Consider the following 20,966-nt stretch of genomic DNA (forward strand, 5'->3'; position numbering starts at 1 on the left):
CGGGAATGCTGCCTGCGTGATGGGCACCCTACCAAGGGCGGCAAATTTCGATAATTATTTCTAGGTATTAGTTTTAATTTTAATTTATTTTAATTTTGTAGTTGTAGTTATATTTCCTTATATTTTATTTTTATAATAAGTTTAGCTAATTTAAGTATTATCTTCATTAATAAATACTATCACAGATTAATAAAAATAACAATCATAGAATATTAATCCTCAGATGTTGCTGTAACATTACCTTACTTAAGTACTAAGACCAATTATCTAGGAACCTGCTTCTCTAAGCGTTACCCCTCCCTCAAAGATCAAGACTCAACGATCTAACTCGTTCTTTTATACTGTTTAATACATAGATTTAAGAGTCGGTATGGTTAAAAAGAATTGATGTTTCATTGTTGTAATCTTTCATGACGTATAAAGAGCTTCTTACAAATGCCAGTGTTGTAAAATGGCTTAAAAAACGGTCATCAACTTCTAGTTTACATAAATGTTGAAGTTACGTTTCATTTGTGAGGATTTCCAAGTTGAATTTGGATGCGATACAAGTCCATTTGTATTTGTTCTAAGCATTAATATTACTTCAAATCGGTCTTATAATAATCTAATTCGTCTGGGGTCGGGTTAGTTAGTCAAACAAAAACAAAAATATTGTCTATGGTTGACCTGACGCTGTCAAGTCAACGAACTGATGAACTTGGCGGTTTCAGTCCTAAATTGACTAGGTGAACCCTAAAATGCCCCCAAAGAAGCGTGAAAAAGATAGTGAAACAAACAAAAACTCTAAAATTGATCACTTACAGGCTGACCATGAGTTATTCCTGCAAGCTTTCGAAAGTAAGTCACGATACGAAGCCAACAGAAGTGGCGTTCTCTTGAGAGTTTTGCACACCGTATTATTCAAATATATTTCTTATTTCAGAACCAACACAGATATACAGATTTTTGCGGACGCGAAATATGCTATCGGTTCGTATGTTGTGACTAAATTGGTTGTAATTGCTCTTTTCGTTTGGCAAGTGTTTGTGAACAGTGTTTTATGTTTGCAGCCTATATTTCTCAATAGGACATTGTCTTATATGAAAAGGAGAATGTCTAGGAGCAACAAAGGCCGCGTCGGTTTCAAAGTGGACTCGTTATTAGAAAAGATCACTTTAAAAAAAAGCACAGAGTTACAGCCAAATAGCTTGGGTGGTTATATGACTCTAACATTCCTTGGCTTTTATGACAAAAGCTTGGATGATCCATGCGCCAGAGACTTTCAGGTTAAAGTTGAGACACTTTTGTTAAAGATTTGTCATAAAAAGAGAAAAGAAAGCTCTTCAGCCATTGTGGAGGTTTCGGTAAGTATAGTTTTAACAATTTTTACCCATTAAATAGAAAATGTTACATCTTAAGAGTTTACTAAACAATTACTTAAATATTAATTTTGCTATTTACCATGCTAAACTGAAAGGGATTATCTATTAACTTAATTATTTATCTTATAAAGCATTTCTAGACCAAGACATTATTAAATTAATCTTGATTTTCAACTATAAATTTGGCCTAATCTGTGAACCACCCACATTCTAATAACTTGCTATGTATTTGGTTGAAAATATTACTTCAATTCATTTGTATAAATGTGAAAAATGAGTTTGTGCAAATGTTGTCCAAATGCTAATTATCTGTACTAATATTATTAAAGCTGAAGTTTGGAGTTAAAAATAAAACTATTGAACATGTTAATCTCAGGAATTAGTTGTTCATATTGAAAAATTCCTTCAGTGTTGGATAGTAGCCTTATAATTGAGGAAGGCCTTCAGCTTATGTGACAATTTCATATACATGAAACCACAGAGCATAGCTATACTAAAGTTATATGTGATGGAGTGTTTATTTTGTTTATATGCAAATTAAAAATAAGGGTATATAATTATTGTAAATTGTTCCTAAATGACAATAAATTTTATTCAATAAGCTTAGATTAGATTTAGTTAATATCTTTTGAATAACATTTTAGGAAAAAACAAGACATAATTTTAAATAAATTATGTATGAAATGACATATGTTTTTAACATATGTTTTAGTTTAAATTTTTTATAGATTTTTAGATGAAGTTTTTTACAGTTGTTAAATAATCATTATCTTCTTTTATTAGGTGGGAAGTTGTTCAGTACCTCTCAACCCATCGAGTTCAGAGCCTCCAGCGATGGCGTCAGCTGTCAGTATATCTAGTGAGACATTCAGTCCGTCCCACGGCCCAAATGTCAAGTCCTACATGTTAATGCTAAGAGTAACTGTCACTAAGGCCTCTTCAACTAGCCCCAATGGGTCATGTTCTACAGAAATCACAAATGGTGATGATGGTAAGAGCTTTTATTATAGTTAAAAATTTGCTGTAACTAAAAAACATCACTAAATTAGAAGAGATTAAATTTTTTTAATAGTAATAACTGACAAGCAGATAACCCATTTCACACACGTAAATTAAAAACCTTGGCTATAATTAATAGAGTAATAGTTCAGTGGGCAAGCAAGGAACACATCCTGAGGCATTGGTGTTAAGCCTCATGTAATTATATCTACATAGCAATGGTAACGTCAGTGGCGAGTGAGAGCCGCCACTATAAACTAGGTTCTTTGCTCGGGGAGATGGGCCTCGTCAACCTTGGCTGGTAATCCATCTAGGAGAAGGCCAACTCTGAACACAAACGGCCAAACAGGGGGGGAAACTTGGGGAAAATTTGGATGGCGGATCAAAACAAGGTTTATAAACTACCCCAGGAGGGTACCGACCGCATTGCGGAAGGAGAATCCCTCACAGATTCGTCTGTCTGCCCCGCGTATTCTGGGGGGGGCAAAGTCCGCTCACCCAAATTGTCACTGGAAGACAGAAGAGAAAACGTAAACAAGAAGAAAGAACATGAAGAAGAAAAAGAAGACCCATTTAAAAGAAGAGGCTTGCAGAGGACTCCACCAACAACTACGAAGAAAATACAGAAGACACACCAATGGCAAAAAGATAGTTCACCCTCTAACACCAGCACTGTGGGCCCAAGTAACAGCAGTAACACCACCAAAAAGCTTGTACAGCAAGCGTTTCACCCAAGCTTATTTATATCCAGGCCACAATCCTCCTCGGTTGGGAACAGGCAGCCGGAGGAACCACCATCAAGGTCGGAACCCACCCCAGATTTGGAAAACCAACCTCCATCTTGGCAAAGAGTGCCCATTAATAGGAACTCTAAAAAAAGGAAATTGTTAAGCCCCTCGCCAGATCCTGTTAAAACCTCCAACCAATTCTCTGATCTGGATGTTGATTCTCCTGAGGAAACTGCGGCTCCAAGCACAGTCAGATCAAATAAACCACCTCCAATAATTCTATATGGGATTGAGGATTTAAATATGTTAACCGATCTCTTAAAAACTGTAGCTGAGAAAGAACAATTTTCTTACAAAATTGTAAACAAAAACCAGCTAAGAGTTCATTCTGGTGATGTAGATACATACAAGAAAATCATTACCGTAATAAGAGAGCAAGGACTAATTGGTCATACGTTCAACAGAAAAGATAACAGATGCTGCAGGCTCGTGATTAGAAATCTGCACCATACCACACCAATTCAGGTTATAAAAGAGGAAATAGAGAAAACGGGAAATACAGTATCTGGTGAAATAATTAATGCCAGATATGGCCCAGAAAAGAAACCCACATCTACTTTCTTTGTGAATCTCCTTCCCCATGCTAACAATCGACTTGTTAAAGACATTAAGTACATTTACCATCAGTCTGTCAAAATTGAAGACCCTAGAAAAAGTAAAACGATCGTACAGTGTCAACGTTGTCAGCAATATGGCCACTCCAAAAACTACTGTATGAGACCATTTCGCTGCGTCAAGTGTGCCCAATCGCATAAAACATCAGAATGCCCCAAACGCGACAGAAATACCCCTGCAAAATGTGCTTTGTGTCTTGGATCACATCCTGCCAACTATAAAGGATGCGAGGTTTATAAAGAAATTCTAGCTAGGAGGTCAACCAAACAACCATCCAGAAAACCAATAAACTCTTCAAATAAAAGGTCGGAAGGGCAGAATTCTGAACAACCAAAATCATCAAAACTCAGGATGGATTATGCAGAAGCCGTCAAAACCAAAAACAAACAACAATCTCAAGAACCTCAAACAACATATGATGATCGCTTAAGCTTTAACTTAGAACAAATTCTCATTAAGCAAAGTGAAAAATTTGATCTCATCTTACAACAAATGAGTACTCTAATGAGCCTCATCACAACGCTTGTAGATAAATTAGCCCAAAAATAGGTTTAAGAATTGCTACTTGGAACATCAATGGCCTAAGTCCAAACAAAGAAGAGGCAGAGTTATTGTTAAAACTTCACAAACTTGACGCCCTACTTATTACTGAAACGCATTGTACTAATAACAGCTGCATTAAATTTGATGGATTTAGTACATACCTAACCAATCACCCCGATGGCACAGCTCATGGTGGCACAGCTATTATAATCAGAAGCTCTATAAAACACCATAGCCTCCCCGACTACCAGTTAAGCCATACTCAAGCTACTATTGTGTCTGTGAGAGATAAATGTGGATTCTTCAACTTGGCTTCTGTCTATTGCCCACCAAAATATAACATTAGTGCAGCCATGTTTTCAGAGCTTTTCTCGACTTTTGGTGATCGTTTTGTTGCTGGTGGTGACTGGAACTCAAAACACACCTACTGGGGTTCAAGACTGACAACAACAAGAGGCAGACAACTAAACCTAGCTATGACTTCTAATAATTTATTACCTATCTCCACAGGCGAACCAACATACTGGCCAACAGACAGGAATAAAATACCCGATCTTCTCGATTTCTTTTTCGTAAAAGGGCTGTCTCAACACTATTTTAAAGTCGATTCCTGCTATGATAGCTCTTCTGACCACACCCCTGTATTGCTAACTGTAAGCACTACCATTATTCACATTGAAAAACCTGAAAGTCTTTTCAACCGACATACAGATTGGAACTGCTTTCGGGAGGTCTTAGAGCCACGAATCAAATTAGATACTGCATTAAAAACGCCGGAAGACGTCGAAAATGCTACTCTTCATATAACTAATCTAATACAGGAAGCTTGCTGGAGTAGCACACCTCCTGTAAATAATGATCCGGAATCCTCAAATATCCCCATGCAAGTTAAAATAAAAATCTTGGAAAAACGAAGGTTGAGACGCGTTTGGCATACCAGCAGACATTACTCTGACAAGAGAGCTTTTAACCTAGCATGTAAAGAGCTAAAGGATATGCTACAGGAAATAGAAGATAGTACCGTAAACCAAAAACTGTTATCAGCCTCCCCAACTTCTGGCTCTGATTACTCCCTGTGGAAGCTGACTAACACAATAAGCAGGCCGATACAAGTGAAACCACCTCTAAAACTAGAAAATGGAACCTGGGCCAGGAGCTGCCAAGAGAAAGTGAATGCTTTTGCTGAACACCTTGCATTAGTATTCACCCCGAATGAATCAGGGAATAACAGCTACTTTGAGGACTCTGTAGAATCAACTGTAAATGCTCCCTATCAGCTAAATGTTCCTCCAAAATCGGTTTCACCTCGTGAAATAGCACGACTAATTAGAGAATTAGACAACAAGAAGGCACCCGGGTTTGACTTAATCACAAAAGAGGTCTTGATAGAGCTACCCAAGAAAGCATTAGTTTTTTTATCATACCTATTTAACGGTATTCTGAGAACACAATATTTTCCGAGAATATGGAAGGTGTCTCAGATACTGATGATTCACAAAGCGGGGAAACCACCACATGACATCAAATCTTATCGACCCATAAGCTTATTACCAACCTTGTCAAAACTATTCGAAAAAGCCCTTCTGGAAAGATTAATACCAATTTTAAATGAAAACAACTTGATTCCTCCTCATCAATTTGGCTTTAGACAGCATCATTCGACAGTAGAACAAGTCCATCGAGTGTGCGATAAAATTCGAAAATCCCTAGAACATAAAGAATATTGTGCTTCTGCTTTCTTAGACATTCAGCAGGCATTCGATAAGGTCTGGCACAAAGGTCTTTTGTGCAAACTCAAATCAGTGCTACCACATAGCTACATACCACTTCTCTCCTCCTATCTGTCTGATAGAATTTTTCAAGTAAAAGAAAAAGACACAACATCTTCGTTTTTCAATATTAGCGCTGGTGTGCCGCAGGGATCTGTTTTGGGGCCTACTCTATATACAATATACACAGCCGACCTACCGACTCTATCAAATATTACAACAGCAACATTTGCCGACGACACAGCTATATTAGCAAGCCATAAAAATGCTACTTCAGCATCAGCACTGCTGCAAACAGGTCTTGATCAGGTTGCAACATGGCTGCGGAATTGGAGGATTAAGACAAGCGCCAATAAATCTGTTCAGGTCACGTTTGCTTTAAGAACAGGAGATTGTCCGCCGGTCCATCTAGATAACAATACTTTGCCTCACAATGAACACGTCAAATACTTAGGCCTATATCTAGACCGCAGACTCACGTGGAAAAAGCATATAAAAACTAAAAGAGAAGAGCTGAATATCAGATTTAAAACATTCCACTGGCTTTTAGGCAGAAACTCTAAGCTGTCCGTTGACAACAAGCTGCTTATTTACACGTGCATCTTGAAGCCGGCCTGGGCCTATGGCGCTCAACTGTGGGGTAGTGCATGCGACACTAGCCTAAATATCCTGCAAAGAATGCAAAATAAAATACTACGTACTATCGCCAACTCGCCGTGGTTTATCACGAATGAGGAACTACATCATAATTTGCAAATTTGCACAGTAAAGGACGAAGTTAGGGGGCTAGCCAAAAGATACAAGAAGCGACTCCTTATTCATCCTAATATCTTAGCAAACAGACTCTTGACTGATGACTGTCCGAGGCGTCTTAAACGTAAACGCATACTCGACCTGGACATTTAAAAAACAGGACGCACCAAATGAGCGCCGACTCCTAATGAGGATCGACCTCCACAAGACAAAGACACTCGCAACATATTTGTTTATAGTCTTAGGACTGATCGCAGATTGGCCGTACAAGAAAAAAAAAAAAAAAAAAAAAAAAAAAAAACATAGCAATGGTATTTGGCACATCAATTGGATAAACCAGCTGCCCAAAACTTAATTAGAAATTACTAAATTGACCTGAGCTTATATAATCCATAACCCACTATCAAGGCATCACATATATTGTGCTTCAGAAATCTTGCCTGTCCATGCAATGATATAGTTTTGTGTAAAAGATAATTACATCAAAACACACCTATTGAATACTTTACTCTATGTTACAGAACCTCTATCAAAGCGCCTTAAATCATCAGCAGACCTAAACTCTTCTACCACAGACAACAAGTGGAGCAAACTCTATGGTAGTGAACTCATTGTTTATGACAAGCATAACCGTTGCCTGCTTACGAATGGGGAGTATGATTTAGTGTTACATGACGTCACACCTGGAGGTCGCAGTGCTACTATAGCCAGGTCCCCTCATAAGGCTCTGATGGCTCAGTGGGAAACTATACCTAATGTAAGTTATATATAATTAATATGCAATATTTCACAGCATTTTTTTTAGGTTGCATATTAAATGTTTAAATTATAATCTTTATCATATAATAGAAACTCCATGAAACATTTTTGTTTTAGCAATTTTGTGTTTAAGTGTTATTAGAAGTGCTAATTAATAATAAAAATATTTAATTTCGACTAAAATTGCCCTAGACAATTTTTTTTAAATGTTAAATATAAATAATAAATTAATCTATACTAATATAATAAAGCTGAAGAGTTTGTTTGTTTGTTTGATTGAACGCGCTAATCTCTGGAACTACTGGTCCGATTTGAAAAATTCTTTCACTGCTAGATAGCCCATATATCGAGGAAGGCTATAGGCTATATATTATCCCTGTATTCCTACGGGAAAGGAAACCACGCGGGTGTAACCGCGCGTCGTCAGCTAGTAAACAATATACCTCCAGCCATTCCTCTCTTATTACTACAATACATTACTGCAATACATACATACAAGTTATAATAAAAGATCAATCAATCATATTATATACAAATACTTCTAGGTTGTAGGAAGTAATCTCTGGGTCTACTAAACTAATTTTGTAAATTCTTTTACCAATAGACAGCTTTGATACTTGTGAGTGTCATAAGCTATACTTTATCCCCATATTTCACAGGACCTAGTGGGTAGTGTAATAAGATAATTGTCACAAAGATATAGACAATATCATTACTACTTATTATTGCACCATATAACATTTGAAGAAATATTTTCAGGAAAATGATGTAACATCAGAGACAAATCCTTTCAACATATTCAAAGTGAGGCCGCTATTAAAACTGAAGTTAAGTTGGAGCCAAGAACCAACTAATGGACTAGTGAACAGACCAAAGTTGTATCAGCCAGGAGAGACTAATGGAGTTAAAAAGGACCCATGTTCGGCCAAAGAGAGACTATCTACACAGAAAGTATCCACTAGTGATAATAAGAGTGAGCATTTTTACATTTTCCTTGACTGTCCCTCTATGCTGTGTGGAAATCTGTTTGTTTTTTTATATTTTTTCATGTTAGTTAATCTGCCCTAACTCTTTTGATACAAAGCGTTTTGAAGCTAGCTTAATTTACTTGTAAAAACTGCATGAAAATCAGTTCTATATTTTAATTTTAACATGAGATTATAAGGAATTGTTTTTTAGGGTCCAAAAGGAAAAAACCAAATCTGTTTTGTATTTGTAGTCTTTTTTTACTGTTTTTCAGTTTTTGATATTAAAAAAATATTTATTCATTCAGGTACACAATCTATTTATGATGTCATTTATAGATAACAAGGTTTACTGACTATGAGGCAATGAACTTGTAAACGAAAAATTTATCAAATTTGATAAAAAAAAATATTTTTCATGTTATCTATGTTATGTCAATAGAGGTTCATCATTCTATATCTAGGGTATATTTAAGCCTACATAAAAATTAATGTATGATATGAAATGTGTTGCTAAGCGCAAATTTCGAGAACGGCTAAACCGATTTGGTTAATTTTTTTTAGAAGTATGATAATGGTTTTTACAGAGAGTTTATTTTTAGAGTAAGGGTAGGGAAAAAGCGCACATAAGTCAAAGCAAAGCTTGACATAGTATTATAAATTATAATAAATAGGAATGTATGTGTCATTGCGAATGCCAAAATTATAGCCATGGTATCAAATAGGTAATTTATTAATACATTGTTCTATTGTACCAAACAGTATGGGAATAAGTTCATATGCATATGTTTCAAGGTTATAAAAAACTCCAACAGTGGCAAAAGCGACTTTTATCATAGCATATCAACACAATTTAATAATATAAAGTCAGAATCGCATTATACTACACAGTATAATGCGATTCTAGCTGTATGTCGGCTCGAATATCGACAACATGTGTTTAGACGCGCAAGCCTTAGGTATCATCGGTAACGTTTAGGGGCCCCACACACTGCACGAGTGTCGCTTGTAAGTAGCGAGTAGCAGATCACTGGCAGCAACCAGTATTGAAGGGGAAATCTATGAATCACAATACATTGGAAGCGATCAACATGATACAGTGTCATCTTGACAGCGCTGTCAGACGTCCCGATTTTGGCGTTACGTCCCGATTTTTAAATCGTAATTAAAAGCCCCCCTTTTCGGTAATAACTCGACTGAGCGTACAGAGTATTGAGAAAGCAAGAAGGGCAACATCGTGGCAGCGCGAGCTGTGTTGTGGCGGCATAGTAGCCGTGTAACTTTTCAGTTGTGTGCATTTTAAGAAATTAAATATCACGTGTCTCTAACAGTGAAGGAAAACATCGTGAGGAAACCTGCATACCAGAGAATTATCTTAATTCTCTGCATTTGTGTAGTCTACCAAATCGCATTGGGCCAGCGTGGTGGACTATTGGCCTAATCTCTCTCATTCTGAGAGGAGACTCGAGCTCAGCAGTGAGCCGAATATGGGTTGATAACAATAGTAACCGTGAACCATGTTTAACTTTGAGTCTAATTCTAAATTAAATTGCAGGTGATAAAATTAAAAGTGAAGCCAGCGAAGGCGAGTCGAAACGCCAACAAATCATATACCAGTTCCTATACAACAACAACTCGAGACAGCAGACCGAGGGCTGCGACGATCTACATTGTCCGTGGTGCTCGCTCGACTGCGGCACTCTATACTCTCTGCTCAAACATCTCAAGCTGTGCCATTCGCGGTTCAACTTTACGTATTTCGTGAGTCCCTTTATTTTATTACTAGCGGACCCGGTCAAGCTTCGCTTTGACTCATTCCCTACCCTTATCCTACTCCCACCTCACACCTAATCTACCCTACCCAGCTACCCTACGCCTGCCCTACACTTACTCTACCCTATCCCTGCTCTACCTACCCCTCTACCCTTATTGCATAAAATATAGCCTTTATTATCATACTAGTGGAGCCGGTCAAGCTTCACTTTGACTTATGTGCACTTCTTCCCTATCCCTACTCTACACTACTCTACCCCTACCATACCCTACCCCTTGACTCTTAAAGTTTGTATGGGAAATAGAAAAGAGTTGTTTTTATGGTTTTCCCGGCAATAATTCTAATTTTTCTCACCTTTTGAACCTTCCCTATACCTCCACGATCATTTGAAGACCAAGATAAGATAAATCCGTTAAGCCGTTCTCGAGTTTTAGCGAGACTAACGAACAGCAATTCATTTTTATATATATAGATAGATAATTATCATATAATCACAAATAACACGGCTTTCTACTGGTTAAAGAATTTTCAAAATCGGAGATCCAGAGATTTGAATACACTTCAACCTCACTTTCCTCTCCCTATTAGTATACATTTTAGAATTGAATTTAAATTATAATGAATTTTCACATAGGTATTGCAATAGAAAAGCAACTAAAATCTGATTAGTTTCAAGTCATGTTTCAAGTTTTTCAAGTTTGTTCATGCAACGCAGCATAAAACAATCTTATATTATCGTTTTACTAGATTGTAAAAAAAATATCATATTTTTTGAAATTACATAAAAATTTTGATAAGCCAAAACGCTGTTGGCCAAGATGGTCTATATTATATTTTAATAGGCCACATCTACACTTACCATCAGGTGAGATCGTGGTCAAGCGCGAGCTTATTCCAAAAATAAAATTAACAAATCCAAATACCAAATGGAGCATTTGACAAAAACATGACTTAACAATTACTTTGACGTTTAGTATATCGAAGAACATTGTGACGTCACGACATGAACGGGTTTATGACGTTTGGAAAATTAAAATAAAAATACATGATTTTTAAATTAAGTTATATAAGAAAACCTTAACTTTTATTAATTTTTAAAAGCTAATAGTTAGCCGTAGGATGTTACGGTGGATTGTTTGAGCTCAATTTTGAAGTAGATATCTTCAACCGATTGAGCTGAAATTTTGTATACACGTTAAGATTGGATGATATGCACGATACATTATATGACGTTATTCTAAATACAATATGGCAGACCACCCAAGATGGCGGAATAGTTATTTTATACGGTTTATTTCGGACTTATTCCATGACGTACCAAATTTATATGGTCTATATTAAAATTGATATGAGTCACCCTGTAACTACTATTTGACGCTTACGTTTTTTTTTTCTAATTAATATTCATAAACCCACAGCCAATCCCAGGGGGCGCGCGCATCGACGTTTCAATAAACGAACTGTACGACGGCTCTTACACGGGGTCTCCGCACGATCTAATAGCTGCGCAGGGCCGCAGCAGTGCGGCAGGGCCTCGTGCGGGGCCTACAAGAAGGGCCTCGCTCACCCATTTGTTGGTTTGGAGGCCTCGGATCCGGCGAAGGCCTCAGAGGCACAGTTTGGCGGAGTTTTTGGAGTTAGATGACAACGATATTGTTGATGCACAGAGGCCTTATCTTACTGGACATAACAGGTAAGGATATTATATTAGGGGGCGTTCATAAATTACGTGAGGTGTTTTTTCGAAATTTCTGACCCTCCCCCCCCCTTGGTGAGATGTCGTGAGATTTTTTTCAACCCCCTCCCCCCATCCCCCAATCTCACGTGAGATTTTTCAAAATGTGGGTTTCTTACGTAAATGTGTTAGATTATTATTGTAAAAAAGAAAAGAAAATTTGCTTCCTGTTTTTATTTACGACAGTAAAATCATCTGCTCCTTCAACTTCGTTCTGATCTACCCACTCTAAGCCGTTGGCACTTGCGCACAGTAACTCATTAGCTCGTCTCGTGACAATCCGTGAGGGCCGCACTTTGCGGAACATACGTGCTTGCTTAGCTGGTGCGATATGGGCTGCTCGCCTGTGCTCTGCAACTCTTATGCTAGATGCAAAATAAATACCGCATGTACTGCAGCATCTTTTCTCTAAATCATCACGTACACTTGAGCAATAGAGATCATAAGGCGTGCTGATGAAGGCATTCAGCGGTTGAATTGGTAGTAATTTACATTTTTTTTTCATGAGGGATGGTGATTGGACAGTCAGTAAATGTATAACGTCGAGGTATAAATGAAATTATTTTTTTTAGAACGAATTAGGAAATGATCTTAATCGTATTACGATTACGCTTAAGATTAAATCTTAAGCATGTACAATCTGGATTAAATTGACCAAAATAGTATTTTTTTTTTTGTTTTTGAGACCCCCCTCCCTCCAACGTAAGATTAGATGAGATTTGACTCGACCCCCTCCCCCCCTAAAACATCTCACGTAATTTATGAACGCCCCCTTACTTATTTATTCACTAGCACTAGGACCTAGTGCTAGTGAATAAATAAGTAAGTACCTAGTGACTAGGTCATGCGTATTTTTTTTCTATCATTGGTACGGTACTTTATCACTTTTCCTTTCATCTATGCATTGCTATTTGAATTTATTTATATAAAAATTTTACAAATTATCGCAGGGTTTTTTAAAGAATTATTAACTTATATTTCAACTAGCGAACACCCGCGACGTCGTCCGCGTAAAACTCCTTAATACGGCGTTGGCGCAAAAAAGCAATCTTATCGGACGTCTGCTTACTACAAAGTAAACAAATAAAACAAATATTCTCATTTATTAAAAAGTTAGTTCAGTGATTTAATTTTATTTCAGGCTCTATCATCACACAATATCATGTCTGCCAGTTTATCCGAACGAATTGGACATAGACTCTGAGAGCGAGACGGATCCTCTATGGCTCCAACAGAAGACGATGATGATGATCGACGAGTTCACAGATGTGAACGAAGGTGAAAAGGAGCTCATGAAGATGTGGAACCTGCACGTCATGAAGTACAACTACGTTGGGGACTGTCAAATACCGTTGGCCTGTCAAATGTTTTTACAGATGAAGGGCAAGGAGTTATTGGAGAAGAATTTATATAGAAACTTTACCCTCCACATGTGTTCATTACACGACTTTGGGCTACTCAGCCCGGTAGCTTTATATCAAACGGTGCAAATGCTCAATCAAATGTTAGCAGATAGCAACGAAGCCAAAGAGAAGATGAGGGAGTCGTTGAAAGCTCAACGGGAACATTGGAACGCTGTTGGGAAGTACCAACAGCCGGTGGTTATAGAACCCAAACCGACTACAACGACTGCGAAGCTTAATAACGTTGAAGCTTCACCGTCTGTCCGGAGAAAGATCTCCAATCTCCAAAACGCCAATAGGATGGCTAGTGCTAGTACCAATTTCAAGTCAGCTAGTCCGGGATTGGTTCCCGGTGAGAATAAAAGGAAAATGTCCTCCGGGAGTATACAGAGCAGGAAAAGATCTTCTATATCGGAGAGAAAGAGCTCTGTATAGCATTTGTTTTGTGTTTACTTGGACTGGTCTCCTGACGCTGATCAGAGTGCAGCGAAGAAAAGAAGAATTTTTAGTACTGAAATTGTGAATGAAGTCATTGGTAAGAGCAGCAAGCTGTGAGTAGACTGTTTAATTCTATTAAATGTCTAAAAATTCTATTATATGAATTTTGAGTACTATAATAAAAATTAAAGTAACTTTTTGAATAATATTTGAATACATATGTTTTGTATCAAGAATGATATTTTGATTGTTAATTCAGGAATTGCATCTTATTTAATTAGTAATATAGACTGTGCCGCTTAAAAATACTATATAGGGCCTGTCGCCTAGTGCTATAGATTCTCTTTCTACAATCTCAAATGCTTCGAAAATACAAAAATTTATATGTCGACGGGTCCCGTGATCAAGTTGTAGAGTACGATTATTAATTCTAGTCAGTAAAATGACGAGTGCCACTGCCACTGAAATGTCATTTTTTTTGACTGGAATTAAGAATCCTAAGTAAGATTAATCATATGTACGATTATTAAATCCAGTCAGTAAAATGACATTTTAGTGACAGTTGCACTTGTCATTTTACGGACTGGGATGAATAATCGTACTATAGTTTTCGTAGCGTTAGCGTTTGTAGAAAGAGAATCGACGTGCAACTTGGCAAAAGGCCCAGGAAAAAGCAATGCCATAGATTCAAACCGAAGGTTGAACTATGAGATACTAGGATTCTTACACCTGGTGTTATGGACAAATATTAACTTAGTTATAGTGCAACATAAAAGAGTAGAAGTTAATAAAAAATGAACTAATTCAGTAGAACTAACTAGTTATTTTCTACTCTTTTGTGTTGCACTATACCTGTAAACACTTTTAAACAATATACATTGACCTCTTATAATAAAAGGGCGCACAATCATGTACAAAATTTCACTTAAAAACTAGCCAATTTTGCTTCGACAATTTTAGAATTATTGGTAAAGAAAATTATACCTAAAGGCCTTTAAATATAGTTCAATATTCAATAAAATCCCAAATTCAGAAAATTCAACCTTAAGGATTGAGTTTAAGATTGAATTTGCAAGTGCGACTACTCGAATTGAGTGCCAAGAAGTTGTGTTTGGCACTCATTGAGTTGGGACGTTTTTTGGTCGCTGATTGTGCATCCACTTTTTAACAGGAGATCGATGACAATGTATTATAGTTTAGTACACAAAATACATATAAGTGAATTATTAAAAAAACTAAAACACAAGTCGAACCTTTGGCGAGAGTTTGATGCCAAAAAGAAATTGTCTTTTGTAAAGACATCTTGTTGCGTGTTTTTTGGAATTTGCTAGAAACTTTGTTAGAAACCATTTAGAAAGAAAGTACCGCGAAGAGGAAAAAAAAGCGGGCATTTTTTTAGTTTTTTATTATGAAAATTGTCATGTGATTGTATAATTTCAATACTGATTAGATAATTTCAATACTGCCCAGTAGCTTTAAGTTTAATTTAAGGATGATTTATGCTAAGCAATAAATTAAAAAAATCATGAGAGTTTTCATGAATTTTTAAAACTTTAAAAAATAACATTAGCCATATATCTTTTTTTTAAATATGGCCAATATTATCCTCTGCCGTCGTCATAAAGACTGTTAGGAGTGGTGTCATCAAGTTTTATCTTAAATCATCCGTAAATAATTGTCTATTTTACGTGGGACGTGGGTAGAACAGAAATAATCAATTGTCACATTATTCGGTAGTTTGTAGAAATCTACTAGTCTGATATGAAAAAAGTTCTTAATGCCAATGAATGTTGGATTCCTTTTTAAAGTTGTGGTATAACAAGGAGATTATAATACATATTCTTCACACCGAAATAGCAATAGTATGCATCCCTGGACAAGTTCTATCTTAAAGGGTCATTCCGTATTAAATTGTGTCCCATACATACTCAGACTAATCAGATAAAGACCTGCTAGATGTTACTATTATGTCAAAGCATATGATCAACGATCTAATGCGATTATAAAAAGCTGTCTATAGAATCGATTATTCATAGTTGTAATCGTGTTCTTCGGTTAAAGAAAGACGTAAGAATACTATTTTGTGTAGTTGATTGGTGTAAAAAATGGGCAAAAACTTCTAGTTTAGTATAAGATAATAGTTTTGACGGCCTCCGTGGCGCAGTGGTGTGCGCGGTGGATTTACCAGACTGAAGAACTGGGTTCGATCCCCAGCTGGGCCGATTGAGGTTTTTTTAATTGGTCCAGGTCAGGCTGGTGGGAGGCTTTGGCCATGGCTAATTACCCCTAACGACAAAGGCGTACCGCCAAGTGATTTAGCGTTCCGGAACGATGTCGTGTAGAAACCGAAAGGGGTGTGGATTATCATCCTCCTCCTAACAAGTTAGCCCGCTTCCATCTTGCATCATCACTTACCACCTGAAGGTAAGTGATGATGCAAGATGGAAGCGGGCTGAATGATTCGGGCGGAATGGATTGTAACCAAGGGCTAACTTGTAAAGAATTATAAAAAAGATCCGAGTAAACACCAAATCCAAGCTTGTTTTCTTCAGAAAATTACAGACAATTTTGTTTGTGAAATCGGGCGTGATACTAGTCCTTATGTTATTAGTCTGAGTATATAGAATATTTCTGTACTGCCACTGTCCCATACAAAATAGTCATACACAAGTCCATAAAATGGACGGCAAATAGTTAAGTTTGATTATAATGTAATGTATTATTCAATTTGCTGATCTTGGATCTCTTTTCTTATAAGTTGCGATTCATACAATTTGTTATAAAAAATATATATACATATATGTATTTTTTTTATGTCTTTATTAATAGTAATGTGTCATCTTATATATTATTTTACATGAATTTTAATTTTTTTATCACTTGGTAAAGAAGATTTGCATTTGTTAGCGAAAATTGATTGGTTTTAAATATATTTCACGTCATGTACAATCATGAATTGAAATATAATATAAAAAACATTTTAATTATTTTAAGGAGACCGACCATTTTGGGCCTAACACATTACAGAATAAAAATCACCAAAAATAATTAGGATTCACAGTTGTTGAAATTTTTGAAATGTGTGTTTTTTTTTTTTTGATGAAATTGTGCATTTTATAATGTATGTACTTGCCCATATCTTGATTATACAACTGTCAATTAATCTAAAATAAAACTGATATTATTATTTGATTAATGAGACTTATTTGGACATAGTAACGGTTCATTCATCAAATTTGGGCCCAGCAATGTATGGAAAATGGTTGTTCCTCTTTGGATTAAAAATTTCAACGTATATAAAATGTTTCTTTTAATCTACATGTCATTGCTTTTAATCTACATGTCATTGCTACAATTTTTTATTTAATAAACAAAAAGAGGTTTGTGCTCCCTGACGTACCTACCAAGGGCGAAGAGACCATACAGGCCGATTCCTTTAAAAATCCATACATACATATTCATTACTAGCGGACGCCCGCAGACCTCCTCAATCCAATCCTCTTGAAAATCCGTTCTTAGTGGAAGTCTACTAACTGTAAACTACCTCCCTGCCAAATTTCATCTATGGACGGCAAGTGGATTTCGTGATGAATGACCCATCGCAATTATACATTAAGATTGATATGAATATAGATATATGGATGTATGAGAAACCGAAGTTTGTATCAAGCGGTATGAATTTCGTTTTATTTCGGACGTCTTATATTCTTCACTGGTAGTATTGCAATAAACGTTCGCGACCCCAGTGGCGTACCGCAGTGGTGCTAGACCAAATGTTGATGACATCAGCTTTACGAGGTCCCTTTCAGTTACTAGTCAAAAATACAAAAGTAAACATTTGTTTATATAACCTGAATTAAACAATTTAAACGTATAAAAAAATTCATATCACAGTGTCAGTGGTCGCAAACTCCAAAACGGCTCGACCGATTTTGATGATATTTTTGTGAATAGGTCGTAGAGAATTTGCAACCTACAACAAAATGTTTTCTTTTTATATTTAAATGTTTTTTTAATCGTTGCCAATCGTCAATGTCTATTGAGTTTTTTTTATTATATCTATGATAATAATAAGTGTTTATTTATACAGTTCAAAAGAACTTCATACATCATCCACATGTACAATAGAATTAAGAATATCAAATAATATTAAACTAATCGACTGAATTAAGACTACAATATGAATAGAGCTCTCAGCAAGTTAGTTAGAACAAAAGAAAAAATATCTAGAATTCTAAAGGTCAAAGCACACATCATCTCGAAAAGGGATCGTCACCACCATGCAGTTTTAAATACACTGGAATTCGCGTCTGTCATTTTTAGTTTTGAAAACTTCGTACCCTGGGGCGTGTCCTAAACGAACCTATTTTCTTCTTCAACGGCAACTTCGTTCGTAACACTCCCGATGGTCCACGCGGGCCGGGGGCATGTAGCGATGAATGAAAAACCCACGACTGATGCACTTCACTTCCCCGCATACATGATTTCACACCCGCGCAGTCTTTTCTCCCCGTCGCCCGCATATCATAGGAGTGTAAAAATATAGTACACTAAAAACTCCTTACATGATTGGAAATTATGATGTTGACTGAAAATCAGAGATATGCTATTCTTCAGTGTTTGAAAAAATAACATAATTTCCTTAATTTACAATGGAAAGTTGTTTTTTCTTTACAACTATTTATTATTTTTTATTGATATGGATATATGGCAAAATTCTTTCAAAAAAGTCCCATTTGTCACTGGTGATCTGTTGTTTTATCGAGAAAATCGAATTTATAGTAATAGAAAACATAGCATAGCATAGAAACTGGGCTATAGTACCTACTAACTAAAAATTACTCTATGCAAACTGTATTAAAGTATATTTTCTTAAAATACAAACACGTAAGCGTACGTCGTAGGATACGCAGGCGACGCCCCCTTGCTCCTTCTATTGCTAAATCGTTAGTTAGGTTTAGCGTTCTGTGGTCACCATCAACATTCAAGCTGCTCAGTATTCTTTGTATGAAACTTTACTGCAACACACACAAATCAAAATTTTTACGTAATCGCCTCGCTTTGGGACATGCTTACGTCTCGTATAGCTTCGTTTTAAAAACTGCTGTCGGTTATCGGCATCGCTCATACCCGAGTCGACGCCTGGTCGATAGCGAGTCTTATTACAATCCCTTTCCGAGTTAATATGTGCTATGACCCTAATGCGTCAATGCGAAATAGATAGATTTTGTAGTTTGAAAAGATTTTTGGCGCGCCTTGGGTGTTGTTTTAGGTACGAGTCATAAACAAAATATATACCCACTAATAGTTTAAATTTTATGGGCAATAATTTTTCTACAATAGTATTAAGTATTAAATCAAAATTAGAATTAAATTGCTCGAATTATTAATAATTTATTAAAATTAGCAGATATTGAAATTCATAAGGGTTGTAGCTCTGTGTTCATATTTAATTTTTCAAACAAAAACAAAACCATGAAAATATTATATAAATTAGTTATTCGCTGTATCTTTTCCAATTTTAATATAATTTTTAAAATGAATAAATTCCCGAGTTCGAGTCCTGGCTCAAGCTAGGAAGTTCTGAACTTTCTTCTAAGAAAGTTTCAACAAAAATTCTCAGCTAGGTTAAGAAGTGGGATGTGTTAATACCTTCTATGGTTTAACTCCAAAAGAAACAATTGATGTATTTCTTTAATCGCTACAATCCTAAAAACAAAATGTACTATGGCTAGTGACGTGATACGTTGTTTAAAAATCCGATTTAAATTAAAAATAGGTATGAATGAAATTACAAAATACAAAGACTGTAACGTTCAATTGCCTGATATGTTTTCTCAGTCAGCGATTGTGAAACTGTAAGCTCGGTTTTACCATCTGATAAGTAATAAGCCAGCCGCATACACTAGTTTTCCGTATTCGGAAAACCGAATGCATGAAATCGATATAAAATTCATTAAATTACACACATGTACATTTTTTTCCGAACGGGACAAGTTTCGCTCGTACGTAATGTAGTCCCTGCGACAATATACATTCCGAATAAAGAAAAACGTTAAGTCTAGTTTTAGTCTTAGTCTTACGGAATTCCTAATCGAAATTACGGACTAGGAAAACCAGTGTATGCAACGGGCCTTAAGTAAATAGTCTTTTTTTGTTACTTTCTTTCTTTATGTCAAATGACAAAGACAAAACTTATGATAAAGCTATCAGATGGTATAGTCGGATGCAAACTTTAGGACATCTCGGAAATAAGCTCCCGCTACGCTACGCGCAGGTCGTAGGTACGTTTTTTTTATTCTTTACAAATTAGTCCGTGACTGCAATCTCATCTGTTGGTAAGTGATGATGCAATCTAAGATGGAAGCGGGTTAACTTGTTAGGTGTAGGATGAAAATCCACACCCATTTCGGTTTCTACACGACATCGTACCGACACGCTAAATCGCTTGGCGGTACGTTTTTCCGTTGGTAACCTAGAAACGGCCGAAGCCTTTAACCAGACCTGGACCAATTAAGAAAACCTCAATCGGCCCAACCGGGGATCGAACCCAGGACCTTCGTCTTGATAATTTACCGCGCATACTAATGCGCTACGGAGGCCACGCTAAAATCAAGACGCGCGAGGTGATGCCCGCCGCGCCCCTACGTTGCCGGTGATACCTCAAATCTTGTATGACGCATCTCAACGCAAGATGTTCCGAAACGTCTTAAAGTTTGCATCTTAATGTGAAACTGGCTAAGTCTCTTTTATTGAAATGATAGGTATTAATTGTGTGTTTATGTTAATAACTTAAATGTTTTTGAATTGCAACGTGTAATTGAACATTTCGTTATTTTTCTAATGTTTCAGTAACTTCAGTAATTATTTTGTACTTATGAAATGAATATAATGGTTATTTTCAGTATTCTATTGTTTTTATTGCGTCATCATCGAAGGTACCTCATCCAAGTTAGCTTCAAGCTAATGTTTGATAATATTAGAAGTTAATATTTAATAATATTTGAAGCTTAAATCTGTAAAACTGACGTTCTTTTAATATTTATTAGTGTAAATCCATACTA

At 36.3% G+C, this 20,966-nt stretch overlaps 1 protein-coding gene across 1 annotated transcript; it reads left to right on the forward strand.

Annotated features, from left to right (window-relative positions):
• Positions 1 to 663: 663 nt before the first annotated feature.
• Positions 664 to 20,809, forward strand: LOC112054165 (polycomb protein suz12-B). Its single transcript, XM_024093848.2, has 9 exons — positions 664 to 837; positions 923 to 969; positions 1,050 to 1,343; positions 2,145 to 2,352; positions 7,350 to 7,585; positions 8,347 to 8,560; positions 10,108 to 10,313; positions 11,745 to 12,019; positions 13,203 to 20,809. The coding sequence occupies exons 1-9, from the start codon at positions 738 to 740 to the stop codon at positions 13,897 to 13,899; spliced, it is 2,277 nt and encodes a 758-aa protein (XP_023949616.2). The 5' UTR covers positions 664 to 737; the 3' UTR covers positions 13,900 to 20,809.
• The last annotated feature ends 157 nt before the right edge of the window (positions 20,810 to 20,966 follow it).

The sequence above is a fragment of the Bicyclus anynana genome, chromosome 15 (genome assembly GCF_947172395.1).
Source record: "Bicyclus anynana chromosome 15, ilBicAnyn1.1, whole genome shotgun sequence".
NCBI classification, from domain to species: Eukaryota; Metazoa; Arthropoda; class Insecta; order Lepidoptera; family Nymphalidae; genus Bicyclus; species Bicyclus anynana.

Bases quoted from the DNA above. Each gene is read 5' to 3' on its own strand.
- LOC112054165 (XM_024093848.2), top strand. From the start codon at position 738: ATGCCCCCAAAGAAGCGTGAAAAAGATAGTGAAACAAACAAAAACTCT. The intron at 10,314-11,744 runs GTGAGTCCCTTT...ATAAACCCACAG, and splicing joins GGTTCAACTTTACGTATTTC to CCAATCCCAGGGGGCGCGCG. The intron at 12,020-13,202 runs GTAAGGATATTA...ATTTTATTTCAG, and splicing joins TATCTTACTGGACATAACAG to GCTCTATCATCACACAATAT.